Source organism: Enhydra lutris, unplaced genomic scaffold (genome assembly GCF_002288905.1).
Source record: "Enhydra lutris kenyoni isolate GAN:26980312 unplaced genomic scaffold, ASM228890v2 scaffoldscaffold50, whole genome shotgun sequence".
NCBI lineage: Eukaryota > Metazoa > Chordata > Mammalia > Carnivora > Mustelidae > Enhydra > Enhydra lutris.
Genome location: NW_019154134.1, coordinates 11,625,086 through 11,650,858, shown reverse-complemented (window position 1 = coordinate 11,650,858; position 25,773 = coordinate 11,625,086). Strand labels below are relative to the sequence as shown.

Sequence of the window (25,773 nt, the reverse complement as noted above, 5' to 3'; positions counted from 1 at the left end):
GGGCAAAGGGTGGAGTGTGAACCGGGAGGAGGAACTCGCCAGAATCCTTCAACAGTCTCTGTGGGACCCTCACCTTGACTTCGGGCGGTTTGCGGAGACCAACTCCTTTCTTGCCGCCGCTCTTCAGCCTATTTTCAGGGGCTACATACATCACCCACCGGGGCCCGCCATCAACGGTCTGGTTCCAGCACGGCAGGGAGCTGTCTCCCGGCTGACATCTGGGGCAGAGGGCCGGCAGGGTACCGGACCGCCTCCTGGAGACTGAGTCCACCCACGCCCCTTCGTCCCGGCAGCAGGCGACTGTCTCGGGCTCCCCGCCAGGGGCCAGCCGGGGCGCTGCCACACGCCCGGCGCGGCCTCACCTGCCGCTCCCCAGGAAGCCGGGCGCCGTCCTCCCCAGTCCTCCCCACCCCCGCGAGTCCCGAAGCCCAGGTCCCGGGACCCACATAGCAATGGCGCAGCCGGAAACTGGCCCTTCGACTTCCTCAGGCCCACTCGGGGCTGAGGCCGGCCTGTGGGCGGGACGGGAAAGCCGCGGCTTCCGCCTTCCTGCTTCCGGCCTGGAGGTGAGTTGGGAGTAGGGGTCTGAACCCAGGAGCCCGGCTGTGGTGTAGGGTGGGCTGCTGGTGACCCTTCTGCTCGCGTTCCCGGAGGAGGTGGCCACGGCGCCGGCCGACTGGGCTGTGGCGGGACCAAGTCCGGATTCCTGGAAACCACCCGCTTTCCGAGCCCCCCACCTCGGGCTATTGCCCGCTGAGGCCGAGGGGTGCTTCAACGTGGCCCCCGGACAGGCGGCCGGATGGGATAGTAAAGCAGGAATGAACAAGGGCGAAGCAGGGATGGCCGGGACGTGCGGATCGCGGTGAAGTACCATCCGGGGCAGCTTCAGGCGCCGGGCAGGTCTGGTTTGGAGATCAAGCCCGGTCGACCCTTTACGGAAAGAAGAGTGATACTGATTCCTCTAAGTGTGGAGACACGTGCGTTTGGGTCCGAAATTGAAGTGCACGGGAGCTTTGTGGCCTGTGGACGATAACTTTTTTGTGTTAACGGCTAAAACTTAGCCACAAACCAGGTCCTTCACTTCCCCGTTACTATTTTTTGCATATTGCCTTAGTTAATTCATTACCGTGCTGGAGAAGCTTGAAGGAACAGATGGGATCTCTGTGTGGGCCTAAGAATTCAAGGGCAGGGGGCGGAGGCTGGACTATTTAACAATATACTAGCGGCACTTTAGTGTTTTCTGTTGAAAATAGGAAGAGACCGGTGGAAGGATATTAAAGCCAGTGGTAATTTCATCGAGGTAACGGGATTGTGGCTGATCTATATTTTGTTTTGGTTTTCTGTAAAGAACACGAATTGTATAATAGGGAGACCAAAAATCCTTTAAAGAATAAAGTGAGATGTAGAATTTTTAATTATGTACCTAACCTTACAAGTTAACGACTTTTTTAGTATAAAAAGTTAAAAACCTAGGAATGGATGTGCTGTAACTTGCTGTAACTTATCAGTGAATTAATTTGTCTTTTTATATGTCCGTGAGCTTCATAATTTTATTTTTGAAGTAACTTAGTAAAATATTTGTAATTACTCCAATAGGATTTTCTTAGAGTGCCTTTGCAATTGTAGTAATGATTTTCTTCAAATTAGGAAGAAATAGGTATTAAATGTCCATAATGTGCCAGGCAGTTTTACATGTCATTTATAGGTTGCAAGTAGACAGTTTTTGAAATTGTCCATTTGAAAGTATTTTAAAGTTATCCTGAAAGTTGTGACTTAAAACTTTTTTTCTTTTATCTGTTCTTTTCAACCCACCCAGTATGTAAAATTTAAACCTTCTCTCACGAGTGTATGGTAGAGCTAAAAAAGAAGACGACAAACAAGCAAGGGTCATCTGAAATTGTAATTGGCCCATTAATAATCCCAGGACAAAGTTGGAAAGAAGTACTCAAGCATAAGGTAGATGACTTTAAATCCCAGCTGAAATTGTGGTTGTATGTACACCCATTCCTACCCAAGTATTCTTTTTTTTTTTAATATTTTATTTATTTATTTGACAGACAGAAATCACAAGTAGGTAGAGAGGCAGGCAGAGAGAGAGGAGGAAGCAGGCTCCCTGCTGAGCAGAGAGCCCGATGCGGGGCTCGATGCGGGGCTCGATGCGGGGCTCGATCCCAGGACCAGGATCATGACCTGAGCCGAAAGCAGAGGCTTTAACCCACTGAGCCACCCAGGCGCCCCCCTACCCAAGTATTCTTATTTTCACCTTTGAGTAGAAGTCAACACAAAACGAAAGGTTGAAAAGCCTCTGAGGCAAAATAGAAAATGTCACTCAGATCCATTCCGTTCTTATTTACCAGATTGCCCTCCCACACCAACTCAGTGGAACAAAATGCATAGCACCTGTTATGGGTAATTTTGTCATTTATTAAATTATGTCCTCAAGGAGGAGTCTCCAGAGCCAAAAGAGGGCATAAAATAGCATGTCATTTTTTGCTTGTATCTCTTTGCATATGAATGTGGATATTTCCACGCTTCCCATACCCCGTCCTTTTCATTCTTGGAAACAGCCCTCCGTTACCTTCCTTTCCCCAAGCATTTCATGTACTCTGTGGCTTGTCCTTTTCATACACCAAATTTGATGAATCATACTTTTGTTAATTAGTACTTAATACTAAGGCTGTGTCAAAAAAAATAACAGGATTCTGCTGTTTCCTGGAATGAGTGCTTAAGATTCTTTCAAAAGTCTGTGCTAAATAAAATTTGTCTTGAGTACAAAGAATGCATAGTCCCTATGACAGATTCCAGATAGTTTTTACTTTTATCTTAAATCTTTTAAATGTTACCCTAGTTTGTTTCTTCTTAACTGGAGGTAACAGTCCATATTAAAATAGTACTAATTGATGGTTTTTAAAAACAAAAAGCTAATCAGTAATAACAGAATTCTGAGTTAAATAATTGTATGATGTAACTCTTTCAAAATTTGATTAATCACGAAGTCTTTTCTCTTCTTGCCCCTCTCTTTTCTTTTCCAAAGACAGCTACAAAGATGTTTGATATAAAGGCTTGGGCTGAGTATGTTGTGGAATGGGCTGCAAAGGACCCATATGGCTTCCTTACAACAGTTATCCTGGCCCTTACTCCATTGTTTCTAGCAAGTGCAGTACTGTCCTGGAAATTGGCCAAGATGATTGAGGCCAGGGAAAAGGAGCAAAAGAAGAAACAAAAACGTCAAGAAAATATTGCAAAAGCTAAACGACTAAAAAAGGATTGAAGGAATGAACAAACAGGCTATAGAACCAGAAGAATATAATTTGGAAAATTAATGCAGTGTTGAAAGGACCCACTAAGGTTTCTTTTCTGGTTTTTATGGCAGTAATTTGTTGTAAACAAAGTTGGAGCACCTGTAAGAATCATGTTAGTTATGACCTCTACTGCAGCAACTTTTAGATTTTGGTGTAGAAGTCTGTTGACAGTTACTGTAAACTGGCATTTATTATGCTGTAAATTCTTTATAATTGACTTAGTCATTTGCCACTTTGCAGCTTATGTTCTGAAATGAAAATAGCCTGTGGAGAAAAATGACTATACATTATGAACTCTATTCAAATAATGGCTTAGAATGGGGTCCTGTTCAGGACAAAGGGACTTGAGAATGTAAAAATCAAAACTGTCCTGAGGTGAAAGTGTGCTTTGGCTTAAAAAGGCATATAGTATATTATTTACATCTTTTATTATTATTGCTTCTTTCTTGGAATAGAATAATTTCTGGCTTTCTCAAAGCCACATACTAACCAATGACCATGTTTTGCATTTTCTCATTAGCCTTTGAGATAATTATCAGACATTCTGCTTTTAAAAATCTCGTTTTATAAAGAATTCTCCTATTGGCTATGTAGAATACCACCTACCAGATAGAACAGTTTTTGTACTTGTAAACCTGCCATTTTCTTAGAGATGTCTTGTTGAGTAGAATAATACTATGATTTAAAGCTTGCAGTAAAAATGCCAAACTTTGTGTTTCCTTGGAACAAGTTTATTCTTTATTGTGCTATGTAGAAATGTAAAGTAGTTAAAATGTCTTACCACATAATTTGTTCATTATATAGATGCCACTTTTGTGTTTTTATTCCAGTCTTCATTTTAATTTATCTAATAATGATATTCTACGATCAAGCACGTTCATGGTGACAATTAAAATTTCAGACTTCTCGTAAGGATTCTAAAAAAGTAATAGTTAAGTCCTATTGCATAAGTGGTAAAACTTTAACATTTGGAAAAATTTCGTTCATCATACTAGTAATTGGGTGAAAAAGGCAAATTATGTCAAAATGAGAATGTGTTAAAATTAGAAATAAAGAGCTAAAGGATATTTCCTTCAGCTAAGTAGTATAACTGGAACTTTCTACTATTAAACATGGCTTTTATAAATGCACGTCTAATAATTTATTTGCTGTCAGTATATAATAGCTTATTAATATTTTCCTCACCTCTGATAATGAATTTTAAATTATAAAAAATTGTCCACCAGCTTTAATTTAAAAGTGAAACTAGATACTGAAATAAATTTGATACTTTTTTATAAAGAGGTCCTGGGTTTTTTTTTAAAGGGGGGTTAATAATAAAGTAATTAAAGTTAGTTATGTTATAGAAGTTAGACTTTTCACAGGGTTTTGAGTTTCATTTCTAGCTAAAAGCCTACTTACAAAAGTTAAGAGCAATATTTCTCAACTTTGAAAACCTAAGGACTCCTGAGAATGCTTCTGGACTGGTCTGAACACTACTTAGTACTTTCACTTTAGGTTGTCAGTTCTTACGTGGTGCCATTAGAGTGAACATACTGCAACTTCCATTTCATTACTTAACCGAGGTAGGATATCTAGTGATCTTTTTTAGTCACTGAACTATTCTTTTCTTTTTTTTTTTTTTTTTGGTCACTGAACTTTTAATAGTTGAAATTACCATTGAAATTAAAATTAAAAATATGCTTCTGTAGATCTACTGGCCCTCCTGGGTCTGCAGAGCACAGTTGAAGAAAAACGAGGTTAAGATATATCTAAAATGGGGGCGCCTGGGTGGCTCAGTGGATTAAAGCTTCTGCCTTCGGCTCAGGTCATGATCCCAGAGTCCTGGGATCGAGCTGCATAGGGCTCTCTGCTCAGCAGGGAGCCTGCTTCCTCCTCTCTCTCTCTGCCTGCCTCCCTGCCGACTTGTGGTCTCTGTCTGTCAAATAAATAAATAAAATCTTTAAAAAAAAAAAAAAAGATATATCTAAAATGTGTTTGGGCTTCTGCAATTAAGCTGTTCGTTAAAGAAATTTATATACATAAGTCTTGCTTATGGCCACATTTTAGAGTCAAATATCGAAGCAAAAGATATATTCACCATAATTTTTAGTTATCTACTAGAGCTGTGTTTTCATTGGTTTTCTTGTTACAATTTAAAGATATTTAACTGAAATCTTCTATAATTTCTTTAAAGTCTTAACACGTGCCAGTTTTGTATTTGACATATGCCATTTGTTTATTAGCTTTAGCTTTTCCAACATTTATGGAGCCTTTTTTAATATATGTGAAATCATTAGGTTTTATAATATGGATGTCTATATGTTTATGTGTATGAGGGAAATGGGGGGATGTAAAATAGAATATTATGAGGGTTGGGATCCTTCAGAGAAATCAATCTTTTCTCACTGCAACAAATAGTACTATTGATGAAAGAATGTTTTACTATTAGCTGTAATACTTCTTTTAAAAATTGCCTTTTGTGCTGTTTTTGAAGTTTTGAGAACTAATATAATTAGTTACCTTTTTATGGCTGGTTTTGGGAAAAAACACAGGCTGCTTGTAACAGACATTTTACTCAAAAAGAAGAAAAAAAAGTTGGTGTGTCAGAATTTGATTCATACTATCCATGTGACAAACTTCAGCATGGTATCACTGTATGAGATATACTTTTTAGTGTACCATTTTTTGCTTTGATTTCTTGAAATTAGAGTAAGCAAATGAAGTAAGCTTACCATGCTGTGAGCTGGAAACCAGTGTTGAGATAAATTATAATTAGCAGCTCCTGACCTATTCGTTCTCTCCTTATACAGAATGTAAAGGGGCAAGGGGCACTTACAGCTCATCTGGTATTACATGAGAGGAAGTCTGATTACTATTCATGATTGTTTTTATGTCTGTAGTTGGTTATAGCATCACTCGGATTTACTTCATATCTGGACTATATACATGTACATGTGTGTATATTTCTCAAACATATTAAAACAGGTTGCATGTTCAAAGACCACAAGTTTGGGATATATAAAATAGAACTTAGGGTTTATTCCTATGTGATTTCTTGGAATCTTTTAACTTAATTTGACTATTATAGACTCTTCTCACTTCTGTTTTTTTCCCCAAGGAACACAAACACAGTTTAAGAAAGCCTGTTCTGTTTAAATTTAGGTTAGATTTTATTTTATTTTTTTCTGTTTTATTTTTTGTTTGGTGAGATCAGGTTACATTTTAAATAGTGTGGTTAATGAGATAAAAAATATAAGGCTGATTCAAGGCTGATTAAATTAAGAAATGAAATAAGTGACAGCCAGAAATCGGTTTGTAAAAGTAGAAGTGGAAAAGAGTAACAGATAATGGGAAAATTATTTTTCCTCCATTTTTACTGATTTTCAACATCACATATCCAAGTTATAGCTAATAGGCTAGATTTGTATGATTGAACCAACAGCCAACACATTTTCTGTACTTGAATGGTCAAAAGTCTGCTACATGCACACATAGCACAGTTATGGGAAATCAAGAACAATTTACCTCTGAGAAAGTACTTAAGGTATATATGATACTTTAATTACTTTGAAATGAACATTTTTACTTTTGGAATTAAAAAAATTTTGCATAGGTCTAAAATCTGTCTTAAAGAAATCAAGACATTTTCATTTACTTATTTTAAGACATTTTCATTAAAAAAAACTTATAAATGTCCAAAATATAACTATTGAAAATACAACATATGGTGGACAAACTAATACTTTATTTAATAGTTTAATTGTGCTTTGCATGTGTCTGGCATAAAAGCCAAATATAAGAAAGATTGCTTAGAAGGGTAATTTGAATTAGGCCAAAGTTATAGTTAAATTTTTATGTAGGACATTAAACTGTTTTGATACCATCTAACAGCGCCACCAGTCATCCAAAAAATACTAGTCTTGAGGAAAGGAGTGTGGATGGATTACTATAAATGTCATTTCCAGTTCTTGAAATCACTTTAAAACTGCATGCTCTAGGATTGGTATCTGGCTCGTTCAGTCAGTAGAATGTGTGACTCTTGATCTTGGGGTTGTAAGTTTGAGCCCCACACTGGACATGGAGATTATTTTAAAATAGTCTTTTTTTTTTTTTTTTTTTTTTTTTAAGTGCATGCTCTACTAATAATGGTGGGCCAGTATCATAATCTTCGGGTATTTTCCCACAAGGACTTTTGGTTAAGATTTTCTTTTGTTGCTTATATAAAACAGGTTATTTTAATTTATTTTACTTTTTTTTAATGCCTCATCTATTTAGTATTTACTTTTTTTAGGTTTTTACTTAAATTCCAGTTAGTTAACATACAGTATAACATTAGTTTCAGGTGTACACTTCGGTGATTGAGCACTTCCATACATCACCCAGTGCTCATCACAAGTGCTTTCCTTAATCCCCTTCACCTATTTCACTCATCCTCCCTCCCACTTCCTGTCTGGTAATCATCAGTTTGTTCTTTAAAAAAAAAAAAAAATGTGTTTTACAATGAAAACATAAAAATGAAAATTCTGTCATATGTTAAAATATTTACATACTGTAAGGCGAACATTTATAAAAAGGTATGTATAGAATACATTTAATAAGCTAATAGCAACTTGGCAGTAGAAATAGTCTAGCATGTTAGAACATTTGCAATTTTTCTTGTAACCCAGGACTCAGGAACATCTTAATTTACAGTTATTTGTACCTCTTTTTATACTGCCTGGTGGCTAGTTCTTTTTGCCTGTATGGCAAAATGTAGTATTATTTTGTAATGATAGAATGGGTAACCTCATATTAAGAGATTGCTGGAATGGTAGTATTTTTACCAAGGGGCTTTTCTGTCATTCAGTAAGTGTGTTATGGTAATTATATTTGATTATTTGTTTTAATATTACATTTTATAAAGTATTTTTCTCTAATTTATTTCTTAATTAAAAATTTTTACTTCTATTAAGTAAAAATGTTAACCGGTGTTTTTAGGAAGTCACTGTTAAAACGTAACCAGGGATTTCCTATAGAGCATTAAAATTTGAATCACTTATTCAGTAAATATATATTGAGCACCTATTATAATGCCTTACATTCTGAGAAGTCTATTTTAGCAATAAAAACTTAGTTGTGTACTTCGGAAAACATATGATCCTTCAAAAATACTTTTGTATAATAATGGGTGTTTTAACATTACCCATCTATGTTTTTCTTCAATATATAAGCCACTGGAATCCCCACTGTCCATGCAATCACAGAGTACTCTCTTCTATTTTTCATTTTCTCAAAGGAATTTTTTTTTGTTCTTTTCTTTTTCTGTGGGGCGGGGGTGGCGGGGATAGTGAGGAGGGAGAGAGAGACAGAGCTAGAATCCCAAGCAGGCTCTGCTCTCACAACCCTGAGATCATGACCTGAGCCAAAATCAGGAGTTGGACACTTAACTGACTGAGCCACCCAGGAGCCCCTCTCAAAATAATTTTTAAACTTAGGGAACTCCAGTTATTGTACCATTTCTCTCTTAACTGTCCTTTCAGAGTTTTGTGTCTCTTGGTCCTGATTCCTCTTTTCAAACTCCAGATCTTCATGACTTTCCATTATCAGCTACCTTTTCTTGGCCTCCACATGTTTTATCCAAGTTCATGTTTTTGATTAATCCTTTAGAATCTTACAGACTGCCTCTCCAGAAATGGCAGTCTTCTCATTTTTCTCTTTTTTTAACCGGGTACTTTAGGAGAGCTCGCAAATTAGCCTTACCTTCTATCATGATATACACTGGGGTTCCGAAATGATCATAAAGATCCAAAATATACTGAGCATTTACAACTACAGGATACTTCACAAAGGAGCAATCCTAAGAGAGGAAACCTAAGCAAACTGATAAACAGAATGATGACTAAAGCAAATAAAGAAATTAAACATAGGGGTGCCTGGGTGGCTCAGTGGGTTGAGCCTCTGCCTTCGGCTCAGGTCATGATCCCAGGGTGCTGGGATGGAGCCCAGCATCGGGTTCTCTGCTTAGCGGGGAGCCTGCTTCCCCCTCTCTCTCTGCCTACTTGTGGTCTCTGTCTGTCAAATAAATAAATAAAATTTTTAAAGGAAAAAAAAAAGTTAAACATAAAAGAAGTTAGGTTTCGGAGTGCCTGGCTGGCTCAGTTGGTAGAGCATGTGACTCTTGATCTCAGGATTGTAAGTCTGAGCCCCACATTGGGTGTAAGATTACTTAAAAATCTTTTATTTATTTGAGAGTGAGCAAGAAGGAGGAGTAAAGAGCAGGGGGAGGGGCAGGAGGAGAGGGAAAAGCAGATTTAGCGCCTAGCGCCTAGCAGGGAGCCCGACATGGGGCTAGATGCTGGGACTCTGAGATCATGACTCAAGTCGAAGGCAGACGCTTAACCAACTAAGCCACCCAGGTGCCCCTAGATTACTTTAAACAAAAAAGGTTTCTATAGTTCATAATCTCACATTTCTTATGCATACTAAAAATGAATTCTTAAGCTTAATGGATTAGAGAACTACTTACTGTACAGTCAGAAAATAAAGTAATTTTTACTTATTTTATTGTTAAAAAAGTTACATACAAATGAAATACTACCACAGTATATTCATTGATTGGGGTTCTTGCCCCGTTGTGGCATCCAGGATCCTGGCTGAAAGGTTTTACCAGTGCTGGTGGGAGCCGTGGTGGGTTCTTCCTTTCCAAAGTAGGGAGCAGAGGCATGCCCTTTGATCTGAGTTTGAACTGGTGGAGATAAAAGTTCTTCATTGCTCCCTTTGCTAAGGAGTTTTTCTTTTTCATAAAGATCTTGATTTTTCATTTTAATTTCTTCTCTATGTTTTTCATTCTTTAGTATTTCCTGCATGTATATATAAATGGAAGAAATTATTAAATTTCTAGTTAGAAGAAAACACAAACTATAGGTTTTATAAAATAGCTAATAAATATATACATATACATGATACTTTGCATTTAAATAATATATAGATATGCACAGGACACATTTTATAATTTTTTATTAATATTTTATTTTATTAATACTTATTTGACAGAGGGAGAGAACACAAGTGGGAGTGGCAAAAGGAGACGGAAAAGCAGGTTTCCCACGAGCAGGGAATTGGATGTGGGGCTTGATTCCAGGCCCCCAGGATCTTGGCCTGAGCCGAAGGCAGATGCTTAACCTACTGAGCCCCCAGGCACCCCTCAGCTTTTTTAAACTTGTCCTGTGGGGCACCCAGGTTCTGTCCCTCAAACTTGCTATTCTACCCATAAGGATCTATAACCCAAATTACTGTATTTCATTGAATACAAAGGAAACATTGAATTTAAGATTTAAGAAGCATCTGTGCATGCACTCTCTTTTTCTCTCTCCCCACCCCCACCATCAAATAAATAAATACTACCAAAAAAAAGAAGCATCACTGTTAACACGTACCACTAAAAAAGGGCAAACTCCACATACCCTCATTTCAGAGATGTTAAAATTTGAAAAGATGTGCATCTTAAAAACAGATGAAATAAGTCATTACACCTTTATCTTTATTGATTCCTTTTTCCCTTTGTCTTAACAATTACTTTTGAATTGGTAGTATTTTTAAATTTTCTTTTTGCTTACCTGTATTTTAAAAATTTTCCTTAACATATATCATTTATAATATGAAAAAAAACAAATGTTAATGTAACTAATATCTGACAACACCGACAAAAACAGTTTCTTCCAAGTTATGTGTTTTAATTTCAACATTTTATTCAACACTTAAAAGCAACATCTGGGTATCTAAATGTATGATGCCACCTTTCTGTTTCTAAAGTGAATTTCAAGTAGTAATAGTCCTTTAAAAAGGTAAACACTGATAATTAAAATCACATTGGAAACAATGGTTTCTACTGGGGGGGGTATAGTGTTATAGAATTAGTTTTAGGTACAAAGGGGCCATCTAATGAAACTCCTCCTTCAAAGCAAACATGTTTGGGAAAGAATATAAATATTCATGTAATTTCTACAACACAGACCAATTCCCCATAAGTAGTTCAATAACCACAGTAACTGAGTTTAGGGGCAGCTCTTAGGTGCAAGGAGAGTTAGAATAGTGAGGCTTTTATGCACCCTGTAGAATTCTCAGGAGAAGTGACCATCTATCACAAAGGAAGTCTCTCTCAATGTTATACTGGAAATAGCGGAATTTAGAAAAAATAAATTTTCTTATCTCCATACTCTTTAATACCTTCTATGACCTGCTGTGTCTTCATGGAAGCTCTTGAGAAGAATGAAAGCTATGGGACAGGGTTGAACTTACACTAAGTAACCCACCACAGGTAGCAAAACACAACTGAGAAGTTGGGTCTGCAGCTTGTTTGGTTTTGGTGTAAGATCAGTCACTTCACATCGCCTGAAGCTGCCCACGCTGCTTTATTTACCTCAGCTCTACTGTTGCAGTCTTACAGCTGGTGTAAGCCTCTAGCTTCTGCATCAAAGACAATTGAGGACAGAAAGCTGTTGCTTCTTTTGTTCTGTCTCCACACAATTTCTCTTTACTCACCATCACTCTGCCAAATTTCCTTCTTACAATAACCATTTAGGCAAATAAACCCACTGTGAATATGTTAATTATTTTAACATATGAAGACATTAAAAATTTCAAAGTTGAGAAACATGGAGATTATAATTTTTCCTAGAAAAGGATTTCCTTTTTGACTTTCTTTTTTTAAAACTAATTGTTACCAGACCCCTCCTAACAGCCTCCAGGAAAATTAAACAACATAAATCATGTATGAAAGGAAATCTAGTTTTGTAAATATTTGGAATAGATAAAATGAAAGTAGTTAGGTGGAAAAAAATAGGAATCTGTGGACTTGTGTAACAAAGCCTATTTTACAGTAGGAATTACCATAAAATAAGAATTTTTCCTTACATTTTCTTGAAGAATACCTTAAGTCTAAGTATGTTCATCAATAAAAACAGTATGTTTATTTCAATGTGTAGAGATAAACCAAGAGCAAGCAAGTAGGTCTTCATATAAATGTTTATGTTTAAAACAAATATCCTTTTATGTACTGCTTTTTTCCCTGACAATATTCTTCAACATAAAAAAAAGATGGTTTTATGACTTGGCATTGTACCATGATTTGCTTAATGAACACCCCTATTGTTATTTCCAATATTACACATTTTCATTAAAAAACAACAACAATGATGACCATCTACATAGGTCTTTGACTCAAACAGACATAATTTCCATGCCAAACCATCTTTTACTGTGACACCAAGAAGGTCACTTAAGTGTTTTTCAGTTTCAGTTTCTTTTTTCATTACAAAGCTTTAGTCGTCAAGATGGTATGGGTCTGGCACTAAAATAGATACATAGGTCAACGGAATAGAATAGAAAACTCAGAAATGATCCCACAAATAGCTGGTCAATTAATCTTTGACAAAGCAGGAAAGAATATCCAGTGGGAAATAACTCTTTTCAATAAATGCTGCTGGGAAACCTGGGAAACAGCAACATGCAAAAGAATGAAACTGGACTACTTTCTTATGCCACACACAGAAAGAAATTGAAAATGGATGAAAGACCTAAATGTGAGACCTAAAACTATAAAAATCCTAGAAGAGAACACAGGTGGTACAAATATCTTTTAACTTTCCTTTTTCCTAGGTAGAAAGTATGATAAAAATGGGAACCTGGATCCTTGGTGGTCTACTGACACAGAAGAAAAGTTTAAAGAAAAAACAAAGTGCATGGTCAACCAAAATAGTAACTATTACTGGAGGAAAGCTGGCTTAAATGTAAATACAACTATGGTGTTTTGTCTGATATCCAAGATCTATAAAGAACTTCTCAAACTCAACACCCAAAAAACAGATAATCAAGTCAAAAAATGGGCAGAAGACATGAGCAGACACTTCTCCAAAGAAGACATACAAATGGTTAACAGACACATGAAAAAGTATTCATCATCATTAGCCATCAGGGAAATTCAAATCAAAACCACATTGAGACTCAGTCTCCATTTCTTTATCTGAAAAATGGAAATAAAATGACTGTGTATGTATAAATATTTACACCTCAAATACTCATATGTATACTCTTCATATTGTTAGGTCTTATGAAAGTTTGTGGTTAAGACCATGGGCTCTGAAATAGGACCACCTGCATACAAATCCCAGTTGGGGCATGTCCTATCTCCGTGACCCTGTCAGTGTTGCTGAACTTCTCTGTGTCTCAGTTTCCTTGTGTAAAATGGAGATAACAATGCTGTCTTCTTCCATGGGCTGTTGTAAGGACTGTTGTAAGGACTGGGGAAGGACTGGGGAAGTTGTAAGGACTGGCTCAGCAGAACACTGATAAGATAGTAGAAGAGGGTACAGGTGAATTTTTCTGTAGTGGACTTTAGATAGTCGATAAACGGGTGGATTATTTATCATTTCATTAAAAAATAAACATACCAAATTTATATCCATCCTTTTTTTTTTTACTTCAGAGTAGAAATAAAGTTTCTTCAATACTTAAACTGTTTAAGTAATTAAAATTTTAACTCACTATTTTGTGAAATTGAACAACTGTTGTGAAAACTTTGTAAATAGCAGAATCCCTATATCAATGGTTATTCTTATGAAGAATAAATAGACAAAGTTCATGATTTTGCTAAACTGAAAAATCTTCAATGTTTTAAAGTGCCACAGCCCTCGACAAAGGCAGCAATCATTACCACTTGACTGAGGATAGAGGTGTTAGTAAAACATCGTCTGCTGACTTGAGAACAAGATAGAGTAACTAGTACCACATTAGTCTTTCTGCCATAAACAACTATCAACTTACCAGATATTAAACAATAGGTAGTACAGTACTGTGATTCCTGAGAGAAGGGAAACAAATGAGATAAGCCCTGTATTGCTTCAGCTTTCTGCCTGCAGACATATTATGGGCTGCTGCATAGGGTGGGAGAACCCAAGCAAAAGTTGTGCTAAAGAGATGGAGACGTTGGTTACAGAGGCCGAGGAAGTCAGAGTTTGTGGGGTAGAATACCACAGTACAGAGGAAAAAAGTTCTAGAAATCTGCATAGGGGACCTACTTAAGTGTCCCACTGAGTATGAGGGTAGGGAGAGATGCTACAGGGCCAGGAATAACTAGTTAGGAGCTATAAACTGAATAACTGTTGGAACATGCATGAAAATAAAAGACATTCAAGTTCTAATCAGCCAGAGATGCCTCACTGAACACACTGAACACACAGGTATTCAGACACTCAGAAAGATCACTCTTTAGGAGTAAAGTGGAGAGTAGAGGTAACTCTAGACATGTGTTGTCCAATACAATAGCCACTATCCACACATTTTATTTTATTTATTTATTTATTTTAAAGATTTTATTTATTTATTTGACAGACGGAGATCACAAGTAGGCAGAGAGAGAGAGAGAGGGGGAAGCAGGCTCCCCGCTCAGCAGAGAGCCCGATGTGGGGCTCGATCCCAGGACCCTGGGATCATGACCCGAGCTGAAGGCAGAGGCTTCAACCCACTGAGCCACCCAGGCGCCCCTATCCACACATTTTAAATTACTTAAAATAAATTAAAACTTCAGCTCATCCACTGCACTAGATATATTTCAAGTGTTTAGTAGCTAAATGTCACTAGAAACTCCTATTGGATACCACTGCTAGATCCATTCTAACAAAACTTAAAAATAAGCTTCCAAAGGTTTGGCTGATAAACTTTTAATTTCATGTCCTCTGGATAAAACTCAACATTTTTAAAAGCAGGACATCAAAACCCAGACTATAAACAATATACTATTTCAGTGTTCATCATCCAATCAAGAAGTGAAGAAGGGGGGCGCCTGGGTGGCTCAGTGGGTTAAAGCCTCTGCCTTCGGCTCAGGTCGTGATCTCAGAGTCCTGGGATCGAGCCCTGCATCGGGCTCTCTGCTCAAGCAGGGAGCCTGCTTCCTCCTCTCTCTGCCTGCTTCTCTGCCTACTTGTGATCTCTGTCTGTCAAAATAAAAAAAAAAAAAAAAAAAGAAGTGAAGAAGGAAAGTGTGATCCAAACCCAGACAATAGAAGCAGAATCACACATGATAGAAATCATGAAAATATCTCATAATTATGTGATAAATACAAGAAGTTTATCAAAACTACTATAAATATGTTCAAAGACATAAAAGAAAAATGAACATAAAGAAAAAATAGAAACTAAGAAGAATCAAATGGAACTTACAGGTGAAAAAAAGAAGTGAAAAACATAATGGATTTACCTAACAGCAAATTAGACACTGCAGAAGAAAAGAACAATGAATCTGAAAACAAGGCAACGGAAACCATCCAAACTGATGTAACAGGGGGGGAAAAAAGCTTAAAAACTGTTTGAGAGCCTCAGTAAGCTGTGGGACAATATCAAACACTCTAATATGTAAGTGGAGTCACAGAGAAGATAGGAAGGGGAGGAAATAATGGGTAAAAATATTCCAAATAGGCAAACATAAATCTATATATCTAAGAAACTAAAAAAAAAAAAAAAAAACAAACACACAAAAAAAACCCAACCAAAACTAAAACCAAACCAAACAAAACAAACTCCAAGCAGGAGAAATACAAAAGCAAAATACATAAAATCAAATTGCTAAAAGTTAACGAAAGAGAGAAAATCTTAAGATCAGCTACAGAAAAAAGATTTATTTACAGAAGAGACAAAAATAAATACTGTTGAGTTCTCATCAGAAAGAATGCAAGGCGTAACACAATGGATTGACTTCAATGTGCTGAAAGATAAGAAAAACTGCTAACTTTATATATAAAATATATTAAAATATATAAAATCCTATATGAAAATATCCCTTCAAAAATGAAGTGGTAACATTTTCAGGCAAACAAAGGCTAAATTTATCACAACCTCCTACCAAAAGAAACATTAAAGAAAGTACTTCAGGCTAAAGGAAAATACAAGATGAAAACTTGAATCTACATAACAGAATTTACAGTGACAGAAATGACCCGAATGGAGGACCTCACTGCACAGAATGATGCTAGATTTGTGGACACTATGCTATATGCTTGATGCACTGGAACTTTACGTTACCCACTGGACACTCTTTGAGCACATGAGGAGTATCATCATGCTGTCCATGGAAACTACTGCTTTGGATTTTGAGGTATTCTTAAGGCTTGCAAAGATATCAGTTATCTTTGATGAGAAGTACAACCCGAAGGCAAGGAGACAGTTGTGATTATATGCAGCCCTCAAATTAATAGCAGAAGGCAGGAGGGAGACAATGCCTTACTCTCTCTCTACTCCTATCCAACAAAGAGCCTCCGCGCACCAAACCATCCATGTCCTACACCACTATCCTGGCTTCCCTGGCCTGGGCTTTGAAGCAGTAATGTCAGCAATGGGTTTTCTCCATCTAGGTGGAGCCCAGTGGAGTTGACAATCAGAAAGTCATGCATGAGGTCAACCCCATTCTGAGAAGTTCACATCTAAGAGTCCCTGAGAGTGAAGTATTGAAGGATATCACTTTTAACTTAGCTCAAGGAAGAAAAGAAAGAAACCATACTCAAAAAGAAGTATGAGCTTATAGCAAAATCTGTTATTTCAGAACTTTCCCTGAATATACTGTTAATGAATGACTATTCTGTGATAATCTCCTTCATTTCAACAGGCAGCAGGGTATTCAGTTGGAGCAAATTAGCTTAAATTTCTTTTATGAAGCCTTGATACTGGGAAAAGAGACAAATTCAGTTGTAAAAAGTACTACGTATTAACGTTTGAATTTATGTATTTTTCCATGTCATATTATACATTATTATTGTTTGTGAAGGATTACACTTAAGACTTTTTTTTTTTAAAGATTTTTTTTTGAAAGATTTTATTTATTTATTTGACAGAGATTACAAGTAGGCGGAGAGGCAGGCAGAGAGAGAGGAAGGGAAGCAGGCTCCCCGCTGAGCAGAGAGCCCGATGCGGGGCTTGATCCCAGGATCCTGGGATCACCACCTGAGCCAAAGGCAGAGGCTTTAAACCACTGAGCCACCCAGGTGCCAAAAGACTTTTTTTAAAAAAGGAAAATAACTGAATGCCTTTAAAAAATTCCTGGATGCTTTTAAAAAGCTCACTGCTGTTTTTAGCACAGTCAAGTTAATGGTTATTTACTGTGTGCAATTCATTAATTTAATGATGTGAACTCAAGCCCCAAAAGGTATAGCTCAAGTCCCTTCCAGTGCCACTTCTTGCCTAAGTTCTGGTTAAGAGCCCTTTTGGTAGCTGTACTACTGTACTCAGTGTTGCAAATTGCTAAGTGTGGTACAAAGTTTTGTACTTTGCTAAGTTGGACAAAGTTTTTTTAAAATTAATAACATACAGACAAAACACTTGAAAATGGAATCTACTGACATGCTGACTTAAACAGCTATTCATAGACCTCAGTGATGATATAATCCCAATTCAATCACACAGTCCCCTGTGCAAATTCTAGTTTACATGAATTTTCTGAGATGGTGTAGAAATCAGCTCTGATACACAGTTATACCTGTGGGAGGTGTTAGGTAATAGAACTGAATATTAGAACTATGAAAAAAAAAGAGGTAAAACAAATGGCAGGATGGGACTAGACATCTCTGTAATAATTCCTTGGGAGAGATTATGGAAACCGAGGCAATGTAAACTTGAACCGTGGAACTCCATTCTAGTATCTCAGGGAAGGGAGAGAACTGACGCAAGTGCTCTCTGATGGAAGAGAGCTGCAAGAAAGTTTAGATCACTCAAGTACTGAGGAGAGAAGGGCTGAGAAATATCTGAGTGAGTCAAAAAGGTTACCCAAGACTTTTCAGGGATCCACATCATTCTGCATCTCTGGGGCCACACTTGGACTAGAGGTGTGAGAATGAACAATTCCGAGTCTATACTATTAAATGGAATCGAATATTTGGATAAAGATCTAAGCATACATACAAAAACACCTTAGGAATATTATCTGTTTTTACATATATATTCTAGTAAACAAGGGAAGGTAATTACAAATTACCCATTATTACTAAAGATATATAAAATGTCACTAGTATTTTTAAATTTCTTTGTATGTGCCATATATATAAATAAAAGCACATAATAGTTTGATATAATTTAAGATCCTAATCCCCTAACCCTATTTCAACTGAGAATTCTTCTATCAAGGAGTGTTTCAGTAATGCTCTCTATATACATATATATCATGCTGATGGTGTGATACGCATATTAAATATAAAATTCCATAATAACAGATTTTAAAATAATTTGATAATTTTCATATAAATGTATCTGTGAATGGAACAGAGCTAATGGCAAGGGAATTAGGGAATTATAATGTTTGTTTTAAAAGTGCTATAAATCCAGCTAAGAAAAAAAGCAGGCACAATACACATATGCATATCATAATCCAATGCTTCTTTGATGTTCTGGTTCCATGCATCCCTGGAGTTTAGTATTTATAAATGGTCTCCATTTAGTTTCAACTACTTGTGAATTCCAAGTATAACATATATAACTATGTTCCTCAAACTTAAGTACAAAACACATCTCAAGATAAAATCTAAATACAGTTTAAAGTAAATTAAACAGTTCTTTATTGTTAGAGAGTTTCTTACATTTGAGAGCAAGCAAAGACGTAGGAGTCAGTCTTATGCATAATGATAAAATTAGTCATGTCACTAGATTCTTTTTTCACATCTTCTGTAGGATTAAAAACAAGGCCATTTCATACTGATCAAGTTACATCACATACAAAAAAAAAAAAAAGAAATAGAAGTCTTTAAAAGTTTTAATTTCAAATTATAAATTAGCAATATATTTGTGGCAAAGGTATAATGTAGATATAACTTTAATAAAACTACTGGATCTAGGGGCGCCTGGGTGGCTTAGTGGGTTAAAGCCTCTGCTTTCAGCTCAGGTCATGGTCTCAGGGTCCTGGGATAGAGCCCCACATCGGGCTCTCTGCTCAGCAGGGAGCCTGCTTCCTCCTCTCTCCCTCTCTCTGCCTGCCTCTCTGCCTCCTTGTGATCTCTGTCTGTCAAATAAATAAATAAAATCTTTAAAGAAAAAAAAAAAACAAACTATTGGATCTAGGTAAATACTTTCAAAGAGCACATAAGATAAAGATACAATGAAAGTTTTAGTCTTGGAAAGAGATGAACTTTCTAAAATACTTAAATTAATAAGTACATCTCCCCAATTCATTTGTTTTTTCACCTCTTGCCACACATGTGCTATATATAATATAAATACATTTGACTTTGACAGTTCCATTAATTTCTTTCCATAATTTAAACTATACATATGAATGAGTATTTTTTATTTTAATGAATATTAAAAATTTTAAAATATAAGCACCCTGCCTTTTCTCAATTTAAGAAAAAAACATTTTGAAGAATACAAAAGATTTAGTAAATACAGTATAAGTGAAAATTTGGCAGAAAATACGTTCCAGGTTCCCAAACCATATACATTTGGTTACTATACAGTGGTCTCACCCAAAAAGTAGCCTCCCAGAATATGCAACTTTCCTCTACCCCACAATCAAAATAATTATAATGGGAATTTGGTGTACAACTATTCCAAAATGTTCTAAGCTGAATATTCTTTTTACAGTGTCATTTTTGTAATATACCATGAAATAATTCAGGCCTAATAAATATGACAGCAATGCCCAAGCTTGAAAATATTGCCAAATTGTTGATTTAAACTACATTTTCTAGTTCTACAAGTTGAACTGTCAGGATTAAAAAAAAAAAAAAAGGTTATTAGATCACATTTGTTCAATATATGAAAGAGAGAGAGAAAAAAAAGCAGGGAGGGACATAGGTCACCAAAAGGTACTCTGTATCAGACCCAAGGCAATGCCTGCTAGATTAGTAATAAAAAATGAACTGATTCTTGGTTGGATGGGATCAGAAACCAGAAGGGTAAATAAATGACAACGCTTAGGTAGTATGACAGTACCAGGTTGGTAAGAAATCTATTAGAATGAGACAACAAGCAAGCAAGTTCTCCTGTATCAGAAGCTGCTCTTGCTATGTGTTCTTGCCAATCACTAGTGTGCTTCTGCCAAATCAATGTCACATTTAATTTATTCACATTCAAATCTATTGCAAACAGACTTTGATCAATTACAATCACAAAAATGCAGACTGAGTTTTGTTGTTTTGACATGCTTTCTTGAACTTCTCTCCTACATTTTTGAAAAACATTTCTATTTGCAAGAATTTGATCTCAAGGATTTTTGTTATTTAAGGGGACGATTGTTAAGATTTGTTTATATTCCTTGCTGGTAGGAATTTCTGGTGTTGAGTTTTCTGTCTTTGAACTTGAGCCAGATTAATTATTACATCTCGAAATGTTACTAAAAGGAAATAATCACAGAACTCGTCATTAATATAGTTTTACAGGTGGTATTTCTTTTAATAAAATAAATGAACTTCCATCTATATGAAAAAAAAAGACCTTTGAGCATAAAGATACAATTACTTAATTGAAAAAGAAATATAGTAGTTAAACATTAATAAAAAAAATAATTAGACTCACTTAACTTTAGTCTTATTTAATTGCACTGCCCTGGTGGGAGACAAAGAAAACCTTGCTCCCCTGTGTGAGAAGTGTGGAAACCCATTTTCCCTGGGAGAGAAGCAATGGCTTGTCAGGCCTGGGCTCCTAGAGTTGGGAAGAAGGGCAGAGGCTGGAGCCCTGAAGGAAAAAGGAGGCTCCATCTGTGAAGGACTGTTAGCACTTACTGAGCTATTATATGCCAGCTGCTGTAGGGAGAAAACAGTTCTACTCTTCTAGGTTGAGGGAGGGAAGGAAAGGAACTGGGAGGAAGAATCAAACATGTCACAGCCGTGGAGGGAGGTTACCTTCTCCAGGACCTAATGCAGAGGTACTGTCCTTTGATGCAAGGGACAATAAACCTGCAGCCCTGCAAGATATACTCATTCATTCAAGAATTTTTTTTTTAAAAGACTTTATTTATTTATTTGACAGACAGAGATCACAAGTTGGCAGAGAGGCAGGCACAGAGAGAGGGAGAAAGCAGGTTCCCTGCTGAACAGAGAGCCCAATGTGGGGCTCAATCCCAGGACCCTGAGATCATCACCTGAGCCAAAGGCAGAGGCTTAACCCACTGAGCTGCCCAGGTGCCCTCATTAATGAATTTTTTATTCTTTCTTTCATTGAATAAATATATATGAGCACCTACAATTCAAGGGCCTGGGGATACAGAGAACAAAACCTGGCTTCCGCTCTTAAGGAGCTTCCTTGGGGGCCAAGAGGAAAACAAAGGAGGTTGCCTACCTCCTGACTCATCTAGGAGTCAAGGCAGGGAAGAGTTGGGTAAACACCAATGGTCAGTTTTGTGGTTAATGCTTATGGTTTCTTTCCTACTTTCTCATTTGCTCATTCATTGGTTCATTTAGATATCGACAGCCCACTATGTGCCAAGGACACAGAGTGAGAAGATACAATCTTTAGCCTAAACTCAAGGAACTCAAAATCTAAGGAAGAGAGATGGGTTAAAAAATTAATGAAATTGCAATATGATAAATTCCGTGATAATATTAAGCAAAGAATGTTTGAGATTGCAGAAGAAAAGCTGGTGTTCCTATTATTATCCACAGAGTGGGGAGGAGGGGGTGAGATCTGAGTCTTAACAACAGGAATGAACCAGAGAACTGAGAACAGAGGAGACATGCTGGGAAGAGGTGAGTACATGCTCATAGGTTCAGAGGAGTAAAGCAGCACAGCAAATTCAGAACACTGGAAGCAGTTCATACAGCATACAGGGGTGAGAACATGCTGACTCTTACAATGTGATGTTAGGACATTTAGCTTTCATCCTGAAAGCCATGGTGAAGTATTTTGACTCTGAAGCAAGAGTAGTATTTCCAGATAAAGGAGGAGAATGCTCAGTTAATTTGCATTTTGAATAAGCAAAAAATAATTATTTTGCATACATAGTTCTTACATATTGCATAGTATATAATTACACTTACAATTATTCATTGTTGGTTTGAAACTTAAATTTAACTAGGTGCCCTGTATTTTTATTTGTGAAATCTGGCAAACACAGCAGGAGACTTATGTGTTTATACCACATTAAAAAAAAATGACTCTAGCAACTGTAAAAATTAGATCAGAAGGAGGCGAGACTCGAATAGAGAAATTAGACAGGATGCTACTGCAGAAATAGAACTGAGATGTCATTAGGGCAGGAACCAAGACAGGTAGTGAGATGAAGGGGAAAAGACAGATTGTGATGATATTCAAAATGAGAAAGGTCTTGGTCACCAGGAGTGTGGAGCTGAACCAGAACAGGACCATTCCCAAGTCTCTGATGATGACGGATGACAGGGTAATGCCATTAACCATGGAGGAAACAGGGAAGAAGCGTATCTGTTTTAGATACACTGAATTTGAGATGTCTATAAAATACCCAAATATTGTGCATCAAATTGTTAGCTCCTTCTTCTCAGCCAAAACTCCAAATATGGAAGTGCTTCAGAACTCACTTTGAGGTCTGCCCCTTTTTCTATACTCTCTGCCTCAGTGATCATTTCCAATCTTATGAGTTTAAATAGAGTCTACATTTGCTGAAAAATCTCAAATTTATGCTTTTAGGCCTGCTTTCCAAGCTCCAGAATTATATACTATCCAACTATCTAACTGATGTCTTCACTTGGATATCTAATAGACATTTTAAATTCAATACATCCAAGATGAATGAAGCTCAGAGGGGTAGCTCAGGGTCACACAATAAGCCTAGACTTTAGACAGAAGTGTCTGCTTCTACTACGTTCTTTGCACTACTCGCTACTGACCTGCACACCTCTCAGCAAGCCCCACATAGGGCTCGGCATACCGGGGACCTCAGGATAGTGCTGCCTGACTAGTGTTGCCTTGACCTCCAGCAGCTTTGTGTCGCTTCACTTCAATCGGGCCTCAGTCTGTTCCCTTTCTTCACATGCTAAGACACAGACAAGCTCTAAGGCGACATCACACTGCACACATGTATCTAAAGGGGCATTCAGGTACCTGGCTGGCAGTCCTGAAAGTGATCCAGCATACTCTCAAAGTGGCCTCCCTGACATAACAAATGCACACCAGCGTGCAGGATCTGGAGAGGGCAAGGGGCTACTGGGATGTCCTCAGGCCGGAAAGTGGTCCAGTTCAGCCAGCAGCAGCCGAATCAGCCTCCCTTACACAGCTGTGTGTATTTAGTAAAACTACTCCTATACTCCCCTTGCCTCCTACCTCCACCTAGCACTAAATCTCACCAATTCTTCCTCCAAAGTGTATCTTGAGCCATGCAGTTCTCTCCAACTCCCTTACCAAAAGCATTTCTTGCCTAGATCACAGTCTCCTAATAGGTCTCCTTGTTCCTCTAGGATTCAGTGTCCAGAGCAACCACTGACATTTCACGTCACTTCCTGCTAACAAAACTTTAATGGGTCCTTAGAACAAATCCCAAACTTGCCCATGGCAGATATGGATATGGAGATACTCTGATCAGTTCCCACTTCAAGACAACACTTGCTTCCCAGCTACAAAGGGTGTGCTGAGCAGACAGTCTCCATTGAGTGGTATATTACGGCTTATTAGCAGACATTTGGGTTGTTCCTAGCCTTTCTACTGCTACTACAAATATCCCTGTGAATTATGATAAATTACTTATTTCACCAGATAATTTTGAGATTTCACCAGATTTTTAGAAGTTAGATTGCTAAGGCAGAGGGCAAATGCATATATATTTTGCTATTTGTAAGGGAATGGAGTTTTGATTGCCCTTTCTACTTCCCTTTTCCCTTCTTTCCCCCACACTGACTGCCTAAAACGATGCCTAGCATGTAATAGGTGCTCAATATCTATCTGTGGAATGAATAAATTTGTGTCTGTATATGCACTTTATCGACTAATGAATAAACAGATAAACTCTACAATTTGCAATTGTCTTACAAAGTCAAATCTAAACTTAAATAGCTAATAATCAAGGACAAATCATATTCTATCATTAATAAAATAAATTTTGATTTGAACTGACTTCAAGTTCTCTTCATAATGTTGAAAAAGCCTTAATAACTTTAAAAGTGAGAAAAGACAGGCACACATTTATTTATACTCTTGGAAGCTTATACTGTTTTTTTAAAAAACCAATGTGAGGGTACCAGCTCTCGGTGCAACTATTCTGCATTCCATCGTCACAAGACCCTTGAGATGCCCTGAGCCAGCAATGTGGGCCCCAAAAGGACCTGGGCATGACAGTGGAGCTGGGTGCACAATGCGAGGATGATGGCTTCGGAGAGGCAGAATATGCTGCCATTAACTCCATGTTGGGCCAGATCAACTTCTGTCTGAACCACCTGGAGAAGAATGACCACCCCAAACCCACCTCCTGGAGCTGCTTGAGTCCAACCAGCAGACACGTCTTGAGTTCCAGTTCAAGGAGGCCCTTAGGGATGCCAGTCCCTAGGCTCTTGGAGCCCCCAACTAGCCCCAACCCTGTCTCCCTGGGCGAGGCTCTGACCTGAGCACTCACCACGTGGCTTAGATATCTTTTCAAGGGCTGGCCTATAGGTCCCCCTTGTGGGTCTGCCTGCCTGGGTCACCCTTGTGGTACTCTCCTTGGCATGCCTGGGCCAGCCCCCATCATTCAGCATCCTCTCCTATAGTCAGGTATGGGCCTGCAGACCACCCACCCTGCCTACCTGCCCAATTCCAGGGCACTCCCCACTTTGCCCAGGCCTTGAGCAGCCACATTAAACAGGCCAATAAATGAATGAATGGATGAATGAATGAATGAATAAAACCAATGTAGTAAAAATGACTGTTTGTCCTTTTTTTTAGATTTATCAATTTATTTGAGAGAGAAAGAAAGAGTACGCATGGTGGGGAGAGGGGCAAAGGGAGAGGGAGAAAGAGTTCTAGGCAGGCTTGGCATTGAGCGCAGAGCTCAGCACAGGGGTCAATCTCACAACCCTGAGATCATGACCTGAGTGGAAACAGATGCTTAACCAACTGCACCACCCAGGCGACCCTCAGTTTGTCCTTTTGAAAAACCTTTTTTTGTTTTAAAGATTTTATTTATTTATTTGACAGAGAGACATCACAAGTAGGCAGAAAGGCAGACAGAGAGAGAGGGGAAGCAAGCTCCCCACTGAGCAGAGAGCCCGATGTGGGGCGCAATCCCAGGACCCTGAGATCATGACCTGAGCTGAAGACACCTAACAACTGAGCCACCCAGGTGCCCCTGTCCTTTTGAAAATTAAGAAATTTTGTGTGTGTGTGTGTGTGTGTACCTTTCACTTGTCAACCAGTAAGTATTTGACTTAAGATATATCACTACCCAAATACAAAATTCCCAACTTTGGATGGCATCAAGGTAGGAAAGTTTAATAATGGATCAGTTAATTTGGACCTAAAATATCCCCCCCACCCCCCACCTGCCCAAGAGAAATAGTGTTACAGTGATACGTATATTGCCTGCCTTGAATACAATTCA

The 25,773-nt window shown here is 37.8% G+C and overlaps 2 protein-coding genes across 8 annotated transcripts in view; one reads left to right on the top strand and one right to left on the bottom strand.

The window, feature by feature from the left end:
• The window catches only part of LOC111156917 (NADH:ubiquinone oxidoreductase complex assembly factor 2), a 263,471-nt gene that overhangs the window by 93,789 nt on the left and 143,909 nt on the right, over window positions 1-25,773 (bottom strand). Inside the window, exon 4 of one of the 2 annotated variants that reach the window (XR_002641260.1) lies at window positions 9,865-10,123. Coding sequence is in view for 1 of the 2 variants with exons in the window: in XM_022518054.1 (XP_022373762.1) it covers window positions 9,872-10,123 (252 nt within the window). In the remaining variant the exon portion in view is untranslated. Of the gene's footprint in view, window positions 1-9,703; window positions 10,124-25,773 lie in introns of those variants that run through there. The other variant, XM_022518054.1, reaches the window with a different exon arrangement.
• Window positions 556-4,579, top strand: LOC111156918 (small integral membrane protein 15). 6 transcript variants are annotated; one of them, XM_022518059.1, is made up of 3 exons: window positions 556-566; window positions 1,817-1,956; window positions 3,035-4,579. In XM_022518059.1, exons 2-3 carry the CDS (start codon window positions 1,849-1,851, stop codon window positions 3,269-3,271), a joined length of 345 nt encoding a protein of 114 aa, XP_022373767.1. In that variant the 5' UTR covers window positions 556-566; window positions 1,817-1,848; the 3' UTR covers window positions 3,272-4,579. The 6 variants fall into 6 exon arrangements, with proteins under 6 accessions (XP_022373767.1, XP_022373764.1, XP_022373766.1 ...); XM_022518056.1 differs by lacking the exon at window positions 556-566 and adding an exon at window positions 670-1,300; XM_022518058.1 differs by lacking the exon at window positions 556-566 and adding an exon at window positions 671-977.